Source organism: Loa loa, assembly GCF_000183805.2.
Source record: "Loa loa unplaced genomic scaffold supercont3.132, whole genome shotgun sequence".
Taxonomy (NCBI): domain Eukaryota; kingdom Metazoa; phylum Nematoda; class Chromadorea; order Rhabditida; family Onchocercidae; genus Loa; species Loa loa.
In genome coordinates, this window is record NW_018108312.1 from 161,709 (window position 1) to 171,631 (window position 9,923).

General features: G+C 34.9%; 2 protein-coding genes across 2 annotated transcripts in view; both read left to right on the forward strand.

Moving 5' to 3' along the window:
- LOAG_17814 (phosphatidylinositol-4-phosphate 5-kinase type-1 gamma) overlaps positions 1-2,201 on the forward strand; it is a gene marked incomplete at its 3' end in the record, with an annotated part of 3,924 nt that extends 1,723 nt beyond the window's left edge. The window contains exons 5-10 of the mRNA XM_020450478.1: positions 81-227; positions 817-879; positions 982-1,114; positions 1,225-1,422; positions 1,671-1,813; positions 2,127-2,201. Of these exons, the coding sequence (XP_020305842.1) occupies positions 81-227; positions 817-879; positions 982-1,114; positions 1,225-1,422; positions 1,671-1,813; positions 2,127-2,201 (759 nt within the window). The remainder of the gene's footprint in view (positions 1-80; positions 228-816; positions 880-981; positions 1,115-1,224; positions 1,423-1,670; positions 1,814-2,126) is intronic.
- Positions 2,202-3,498: 1,297 nt separating this feature from the next.
- On the forward strand, positions 3,499-9,284 carry LOAG_09688 (kinesin-like protein KIF3A). Its single transcript, XM_003145215.2, has 13 exons — positions 3,499-3,752; positions 4,059-4,173; positions 4,475-4,701; positions 4,966-5,066; positions 5,252-5,387; positions 5,647-5,844; positions 6,045-6,219; positions 6,392-6,588; positions 6,914-7,122; positions 7,497-7,699; positions 8,251-8,396; positions 8,756-8,862; positions 9,024-9,284. The coding sequence occupies exons 1-13, from the start codon at positions 3,606-3,608 to the stop codon at positions 9,061-9,063; spliced, it is 2,001 nt and encodes a 666-aa protein (XP_003145263.1). The 5' UTR covers positions 3,499-3,605; the 3' UTR covers positions 9,064-9,284.
- The last annotated feature ends 639 nt before the right edge of the window (positions 9,285-9,923 follow it).

Consider the following 9,923-nt stretch of genomic DNA (forward strand, 5'->3'; position numbering starts at 1 on the left):
TATATATATATATATATATATATATATATATATATATATATATATATATATATATATATATATATATTTCTTTATTTTAGTACGTAGTAGAAAAACATGGGAAAACGTTACTTCCACAATTTCTTGGCCTATATCGTCTTACTGTTGATGGCAGTGAAACATATTTGATTGTAATGCGTAATATCCTCGGTCGAAAATATGCTGTCCATCGTAAATATGATTTGAAGGTATGTTTTTAATAAGTACTTCCTTCGACAGTCTAACCACCGAATTTCTCCAAGTAAAAATTCAGCTGATGTAGGGGCTCCCTGGGAAGCTTGATTCACTGTACATTTAATTACCGATAGAGAAGCGAACAGCTTGTAATATTTCTTATAATATTGTTATATGAAGCATATTCCATTGGAAATTCCGAAGTATGATTAAGTTCATCTATTTTCAACTGCTTTTTAGAGAAGATTCCCAAGTCTCTTAAAATCGGTTTCGGATGCTTATTAGGACATAGTTAGTTTTCACTGATTTTTTAAGTACATTTATGAATTTTTATTGGTGATTTTGGAGTATCAGATATTGTCAAATATTACCGAGTGATTCTCCGAAATTTTGAGTCAGTCGAGAATATTTTGCTATATATTTATCAACAGTATCTTGGTTCAAGAAGCCATGAAAAATGAGTTTTCAAAAACTGAAGATGCAGTGCACTGAATGAATGGACATTCTTTCGACTTTATTTAGGGATGAGTGAGGTATTCGTAATACATATTCAGTTGTTTTTTAATGTAATATGTTAGTCTTTTCACCCTAACGTCTTTATAGGGGTCAACTGTACAGCGGCAGGCAACTGATAAGGAGAAGACAAAGGAATTGCCAACTCTTAAAGTTAGTTAGTTCCAGTTTACTACAGAATTTTTGAAAACCTGTAGCACAAAACCATGAAACATGAAATGGCTAAGCAGAAATTTATATAAATTCTCAATTAAGGACAATGATTTTTTGGAAGATAAGTACAAATTAATACTACCAGCTGATGCGCGTGAGAAGTTGCTTTCAATGTTACGTGATGATACCGAGTTCTTAACAAGAATGCATTTGATGGATTATTCACTTCTTGTTGGTTAGTTCATATCTGACTTAAAATTTGAAGCAATGCGAAAGTATAAATGGGAAATCTTATCGTGATTGTCGTAGACAATTTGCAGCTTGTGTTTTTTTTTTCTATTTCAGGTATCCATGATATGGATAAAGGTGAACAAGAGACAGCAGCTCAACAACCAGTTGAACCATCAGAAGGTGAAATTTCGGGTGATGAACTTGTCCCAACGCCACCGGATTCACCGGTGCCGTCAACAGGTGCATTTGCGCCAATCCCATCCGGTGGACCAGATCTTGATGACGAGTTTTATGCAATCCCAAGTAGTCCAGGTAAGTTTTACTGCAATGTTTTATCACTGAAATTTATGTAGTAACAAATCTCTCTTTCTTATTCTCAATTTTAGAAAGGGTAGGTCTAGTATAAAGTGAATATAGAAATTGATGGAGAGAAAAAAACTGGTGGACAAGCGAACATAGAAATTGTTGAACTACTTGAAGCTGGTGAAAATAAATACGACTCATCAGTTTTATTGTAGAAGATTTTTATGCATTTTGCCTTGCAGTAGATACATTTCCAGAAAGCGACAAGCGATTAATATATTTTATCGGCCTTGTGGACATACTCACTTATTATGGAGTTAAAAAAAAGACGGCATCAGCTGCAAAAGCTGTCAAGTATGGTTCGGATGCAGATAATATATCGACGGTAAAACCTGATCAGGTAGGTTTCAGGGATTTACAATCCGGATACCGGAAGTATCCATAGTCTTCTGACTTTCCAAAAGAATTTATTAGCCAGTTCCGTAAAGCAACTTTCTTGAATTTGCATGTTATTTGCACAATTTTCTTCGTAATGCCACTATGTTGCGTGGTTATGCATGTCTTATTACGAGACTATTTGGATTTCATTCACTTAGAATGCAATAAGCGCATAAAGTTTTTGCTCTAAAACTGTTATATTTAGAACTCCTGTAGGATCCAGTATAAAATATATGAATAACGCTGCTTTAACTCCGGTTTTTTTTTTTTTGCAGTATGCGCGCCGATTACTTGATTTCGTAAGCAATGCGGTCAATTATAATACGGAATCAGCGACGGTAATCCGTTAACAAGTGTTACTGATGAAGCAGTTTTACCACGCTCTTTCTTTTCACCAGTTTTCTTTGCACATGTTTGAGGTTCTCAAAACAAAAAAAAAAAATAAAAATTTATCAACTTCATGTTGCAACAGTCTGCAGAAACAGCGTTGGAACAATATGTTGTTTTAAGCTCGCATTGTCGATTTCTTCCAATTAGTGAACAGTGTGCTATTTTAAGCTCGCATAATCACTTTCCTTCGATTGATTCTGGGCGAGCTTTCGGGAGACTTTGAGTTTATAGTCAGTTGTGTAATTTAGTTTTTGTTCGAAGAGACATAACTTACGTAGAAGAGTATTATGCTTTATTCATTTCTACGTATATTGTAATTATTGTATTTTTGTATTTTCTATTTTTTGATCTCTAACTACGTAATTTTGCCTATTCTTTAATCCGCTCAACGACATCCCTTTGTTTCGGACTGCGAGAGTTGTTTGACGTGTTACGTTAGTTTTCAATTTAAAATTTGTATGTGTGCATGCATACCTGTGACTTCAATAAATTAAAAAACAGGAATTAGATGAAAGGGATAATGAAAATAGTTATATCTGTGATACTAATCATAGTTTTTTTAACAAGTACTTTTTGTTAATCGATGAAAATTTAGCTTTACTGACACTAAAAAAGGGTAAGTTTCAGCAATTATAATTGAAAAAAGAACAACACATTGTGTACGCTGTGGAATTCAAGTGTTTAGAATCTACGTATATTATAACTGTATTTTTTTTGCGCAGTCATAAGAATTACAAGAAGTTCTGTCTCTTCCGTTTATTCGACTTAATCGTTCTTGTTATAGCAATCGTTTTCTATTGGGTAATAGTTGATGTGTTTTGTACATATTCTAACTTTATTATTACTTAACTTTATATTTGTATAAGCTTGCAGCTGTCATGTTATTTTCTTGCCATAGGTCTATTTCCACGGGCACGTCCGTCCATTTTAATTATCTATTATTATTTATATTTGTATTGTTGATTTTCGATAAAGCTGATTAAAAATCTAAATTCTGAAAAAGAGTTTCGTTGTCCTCTGCGTTTCATGCGCTCTTTAAACTGTTTATTTATTTAGTTCAGGTTTTTCAAGTTGCCAACCGAGAGATGTAGTTCATGAAATCACAAATTAAACATCTGTTGTAGAAATAGAAATACATCAGTATGATGATTTACGGATATTTGTGGGCTGGAGTTGTTTATTGCATCGCACTTATTCTTTGCATAATTCCATCTTTATTATGCGATGCGTGCATGAACAAAGGTTGCTGAGCCTCCCGTTGAAATTGCACCTTATGGAGTTTATTTGGCTCTTATGGTTCCTGGTTTATTTGGCCTTAAAAAGTTATGGTTCCTAATTCTTGTTACAGAACTCGGTGACGCTTGATGGAGGCGCCAGAAGTAGACAATGTTCGTGTAGTAGTACGTTGCAGACCTCTGAGCCATATAGAGCGGGGACAAGGCCATCGGAAAATCGTATCTGTGGACAGCGCAAGCAACTCTATCTCCGTCACCAACCCAAGCAATGATCAGGTGGTTTCAGCTTCGCATGTTATGAATGGAAATCGTTCAGTTCATTTTGAAACTTGTTAGAAACCAAATAGAAATCAGTTAACAGCAAGTAGATTTACTGGAACATTTCGACAACTTTTTGTATCGTAGCGGAGCGACGGTTACTGGAGACGGCAAAGTATAAAGAGGAATAAAAATTCTTAGATTGCCATTGCTTAAAAAATATTTTATTAATAGCAATCAAAGCATCCCTTCAGGCAAAATCTGTTGTTTTTACTACTGGTAATTGAAATCAATGCTTTTAATAAGGAGTTAAATATTTTTTAGGAACCACCTCGTATTTTTACGTTCGATGCAGTATTTGGAGAAGACAGCGACCAATTTAGTGTTTACAATATCGCTGCAAGGCAAATTGTTGACAACGTACTGAAGGGATATAACGGTTACTGGTTTCTTAAATTTGGTCCACAGAAGTATCAGCTAGCTCTGACATTTTTAAGAAAATGGTTAAGCTGATTATCTGCAATTATCGATGCTAATTCATCAAAAGATGTGGAATAATTTTATTGAATGTTGAATGGTAATTATGAGCGAGGGCTAAATTATCATGTGATGTTAAAGGTTTTTTTAATGGAGTTCCGAACTGTTATATAGAAATCGAATGGATTTTTTTCGTGTATTCATAGAATTCGGAATAATTGCGGGTCTTATTGCTACTTGCTATTTCATCTGATTTAATTTAGGCACTATTCTTGCTTATGGACAAACCGGCACTGGGAAGACTTTCACAATGTTAGGAAGTGATAGTTGTCCTGGAATAATTCCGAATTCTTTTGCACACATTTTCGATCACATAGCAAAATGTCAGCAGGATAAAACATTCCTTGTTCGAGTTTCTTATTTGGAAATTTACAATGAAGAGATCCGAGATTTGCTGGCCAAAAATCCGGTGCATGGTCTTGAAATTAAGGTAGAAATGATATTCTGTGCAAGCTGTGGGTTATGATGAAAATGATAACGGATACGACAATAGCTTACTGATATCACTTTTCTCATTTTTCTTCCCAATCGCTGATGTACTTATAATTAAATTTTAAGTTTTTTTTTCGTGTTTAACTACTTATACTCTGAACACTGGATGAATTAAAAAAGAACTGAATAACCTGATTGCTTTCTCTTTTTAATCCTTATTTGATTATAAGAGATTCGTAGTTTAAGACTGGACCCTATTAAGGAACGACCAGACATTGGTGTTTATGTGAAAGATCTATCAAGTGTCACTGTGTCCGGTGCGGATCATATGGAGCGCATTATGCAGTTCGGCAACAATTACAGGTATGTTATTGTCTTTCGAACAAAAGAGAAATAATTTAGAGCACTTGGAATGAATAATTGTTTTATGCAATAGATATGAATTAAATAGACTTGACGAGGCTGATATAAATTTCGAAGTGTAAAATTATATAGGCTTCACTGATTAGACCTTGTCTATCTACTTTCCTATCATTTTCTTTTTATAGATCAACAGGTGCAACAAAGATGAATGTAGACAGTTCACGTTCCCATGCAATTTTCACCGTAACGATTGAATGCAGTGAGAAAATTAGTGGTCGTTGTCATATCACGCAAGGAAAACTACAACTTGTTGATTTAGCCGTAGGTTTAGTTTTTCAATATTATTGTATAATTAGTGTGATGCGTCTGCTGATCATGTCAATGAAAGTAAAATAATTGATGCCATGCATTGTACTGTTGGGAAAATATTTTTGTAATATTTCAACTCATTGTGAATTTGCACCAGAAATTTACCTAATTACGTATGAGTTATGAATGACACCGTTGCATATTCTTTTCAACATTAACTGTTTGAACTTTTAATTGGTATCGTGTGACGATTGTAGCAGTCACAATTTAGGGTAGCGAGAGGCAGGCGAAGACTGGTACCAGTGGAAATCGATTGAAAGAAGCGGCTCGTATCAATTTGTCACTTTCTTCTCTCGGTAACGTCATTAGTGCTTTGGTTGATTCGAAGACGATTCACATTCCATATAGAAATTCCAAACTTACGCGACTACTCCAGGATTCTTTAGGTGGTAATTCGAAGACTGTTATGGTAAGTAGTTGTTAGATAAGTTAATTTTAATGACATTTACGTGCAAAGAACCCACAACAGTGCGATTTGCACAAAATTGGACAACAGATTTAAAAAATTCTGGTTCTAAACTAGGGGAACATTTCAATTCAAGGGTCGAATCCTGGACTTATTTTCTTGAATAATCTGAGATTTTCCCAGCACCTTTTCTCTCATTTCAGTTTGCAAATATTGGTCCTGCTTCCTATAATTACGATGAAACTGTTTCCACGTTAAGATATGCAAATCGTGCCAAAAACATTCAAAATGTGGTTCGAATTAATGAGGATCCAAAGGATGCATTGTTACGAAAATTCCAATTGGAAATTGAACATCTTAAACATTTGCTCGAGAAAGGTTTGGCAGACAGTTTGTGGATGTACTGAACTCACTTTATTTTATTTACTTTACTAAATGACTGCTCAGGTTCGTGTAGAACCACAAAATCTGGGATTTTTTGTTGGTACTAGGATTTTTTGATATCAGGTTAAGCACCTTATTTTTCTGCTTAAAAGCAAATAGCTTGCAGAAGAGTTAAGTGGAAGTGAAGAAGAGGCGACTGAATCGAGTTGGCGCAAAGGGCAGAGACAGTCGCGGAATCGTTATAATGATCGTATTGAAGAACTGAAAAAGACGATTGAAATTAAGAGAAATGAATTGCAAAAAGAAAAAGGGCTGGCTGATGAGGAACGTTCAGTGTTGGCCGCAGAACTTCGTGCTAAAGAGGTACATTAATGTCTGTATTCAACATGATCATTCGGTCATTCAGCATTCAACTCATGACATCTGTGAATGGTGGTAGAGGTGCATAGCATTATTTGAGCATCTATAGCAAATTTATAATGTCCGTCGTGAATCGTCTTTAATCTTCTTGGAGTCATTTGCAGTTCGGATCATTTTTCCTTAATCTTCTAACACGAATCAATGTTCTCGCAACTTCCATGAATCAAAACTATTGTGATAGTACATCTACACATATATGTATACTCACATGTTCCATTACATTTCTATTTCGGACATCTTAAAATGTGTCATGTAACACTTAATTTAGGAAGAATTGGCTCAAGCGCATAGAGATCATGATTTATTGATGGATAAACTAAGGCAAATTGAGAAAAAACTTATCGTTGGTGGCGAAAATATGCTTGAAAAGGCTGAAAAACAAGCCCGGTTGCTGGAGCAAAGTAATGCTGAGTTAGAACGTGGGCGTCTGAATGAGACGCAGTTAAAGCAAGCATTGGCAGAAAAGAATCAAGAAAGGTTGGATTTATTAAAACATAACATGATTGAAAGGGCTGTTGAAATGCATTAGAGAATTTCGAATCTCATTCTTTTTATAAAAATTTCCTTCAATCCACAACTCTTTTTTGAGCACTAATTTCAATTTTTTATTCAGTTTTTAAAAGAATACTTTTTAAAAAATCTATTTGCATAGATTTCGTGTATTTTTTACTGTTGAATCTCCCTTGTATTTCTTCCGGTATAATAGTAGGATTCTTCCTTTTCTATGGGATTCTTTTGTTCGTTGTTAAGAATAAAAATGACAGATCAGTCTTTCAGAACACATATTACAGTATACTGGAATGTGAAATTAAAAAAAGAATTATCCCGTTGCTAGGCAGGTTTATTTACAGGATTGATCTGGAAGAAAAATACAATACGTTAGCAGAAGAGGCACATGGAAAGACAAAGAAGATAAAAAAGGTTTGGAATATGCTGAATGCTGCAAAAAGTGAATTAGCTGATGTACAAATGGAACATCAGCGTGAGATGGAAGGTCTTTTGGACAGTGTTCGTCAACTTCGCAGCGAACTTCTTCTACAACTGCTTATTATTGGTGAGCAGCTTATGCACATGCTGATTCGCAGTGAATGAATGAAAGGTAGCAAACCTTTTAGCAGCAATAAAGAAAACAATGAGTACGCCTGATATTTGTTCTCATTCATCAGAGAAGAAATGCAAATGTGATGGAATCGGATAAACAGTTACTCTGATGGTGTCAATGAGTAGGGCATATCACTTATCTATCAGGATTGACAAGAATTGCCTTGTGACAACTTAAGTGCTACTATAACTAGCTGAGACAGGAATTCAATAATTACTTTCCGAGAGGGCATGCATACAAGCATTGTGGATAATTTAAAGATCTGCTTTTCCACTTTTTCTAACTTGTTATGACTGTCATTTTCTGCTGATAGTACTCATTATTTTTGCTGATTTTCCTCCCAATTTATAAGCTGGCAAACGTTTCGTTTGGTGTTACCGGTGTTTCTAAATCTTTTACATATCTCCTATTCCTTTTTTGCCTCATTTTCGTTTTACTGTAGACCAGTTACAACTGTATTATCGGTAATAAATTACTGGGTTTTCACAGGTATTTTTCTTCAGAAAACTACGTGCCAGCGGAATTCTTAGAGCTCATTGAACGTTTCGTTCGGTGGAATGAAGAAACGGGTGATTGGCAGTTAAAATGCATTGCTTATACTGGAAATAACATGCGAGCACGTAACCCACCACGACAACCACTCTATAAGGTTTATATTCGAAAATTTTGGTTCATATTCCAATAGTGTTTAAGCATCAGCAATCCACTAGTAGATGGACTAAGGACGCTACATGACATTTTTCAGGTGCTTCACATACGGCAGTGTTTAGTGTATATTATTTAGTGTATATTACATCACTGTCATACTTTTGTGGTTATATTCCTGCTAATTTTAGTGATTCACATAAAATTATTTCATCAGTAATGATTGAAAAGGAAATTTCATATCTTCTTGTGCCATACATTTTAGAGATAAACTAACACTAGTCTTGAATAAATTTTAATCTTGATCATGTAGTAAGCAACACTACACCTTTATAATTATATAACTGTAATTTAAAATTATAGCCGCCAAACCCTCAAATGCTAGATTTGTTCTTATCGTATCAGGATGAAGTGGCACATATGTCCTCAAATGAAATGCGTCCTAAACTACGCGTGAAATCCAGCAAACGGTTCGTTCCTTCTACTGTATCATTTTTTTTTACTTAACCCTATTTGAGCATTTTATTCCGGCACTGGACTGCCTCTTTTAAACGTGCACGCCAAAATGAATTTCATTTACTAAGAAAATTACCATTTGAAATTGTCGCATGTGATGTGTGGTGATTTGCAGTGAAAGAGATGCGGCTCGTTTGAACGTGTTATTGAATTGAAGCAGTGGTCGTTTCTGGATGATCATATCATTTGGAAATCTGACTATCTAAAACACATGCGTGCTTGGTTTGTGATCATTCAAATGGTATTAACCTTTGAGATAATGGACCAATTAGTTTTATTTATTGAGCTTTAATGAATCCCGTTCTTTTCGAGGTGCGTTAGAAAAAATGAGGGATTATACGAATGAGTTTGTGACGAATTCTCTTTTAAATTGGAATTCTGAAGAAAATTCAAACTTCTAATCTAATTTATATGAAAGAGAGATGGTCGATTTTGAGAAATGAACTTCAGCTTCAATCCCATTTGCTAGAAAAAATGCAAGAAATTCCTGTACTGTCCTGGAACTGTGTTGTCGTGTTTTGTGCCATGTAATAGTTTAGTTGTGCTTTAATATACATAATTCGAAATGAATATTAGTTTCACTGATATCTTTGGCATTTCGTTCCGAACTCTAGCAGTTCGAAGCGTGTATTCTGCTCTTTTTGAGAGAATCTGGTCTCAAAGCTTTTTGTATAAAGGCGCTTTTTAGCATCTTGAAGTCAGTTATTTAAGCTAGCATAGTAGTAGTATCTACATAACCATCACCTGTAGGAAAGTAAAACTTTTTGTTTTGCCAGATTTGATTTGGAAGGGTTTTGGTTTTTAGACACAAACAAGTATTCTGAGAAGGAATTCTTCATTTGTTCAGGGGAAAGTTATTAATTCGCAGAAGATAGTGTAGCGAATATTGTTTGGGTTTGTTTGAGAGGGTGATGTAGGAGACCACTATTGCCAGCGATTTTACGGGAGATATCGTCGTTAAGTTGGATTGAGTTGATGCAAACACGATGAATTGAGTTGAGTTGTACACGCACCA

Coding starts and splice junctions, on each gene's coding strand:
- LOAG_09688 (XM_003145215.2), top strand. CDS start 3,606: ATGGAGGCGCCAGAAGTAGACAATGTTCGTGTAGTAGTACGTTGCAGA. Junction 4,174..4,474: donor CGTACTGAAGGGATATAACG/GTTACTGGTTTC, acceptor GATTTAATTTAG/GCACTATTCTTGCTTATGGA. Junction 8,863..9,023: donor CGCGTGAAATCCAGCAAACG/GTTCGTTCCTTC, acceptor GGTGATTTGCAG/TGAAAGAGATGCGGCTCGTT.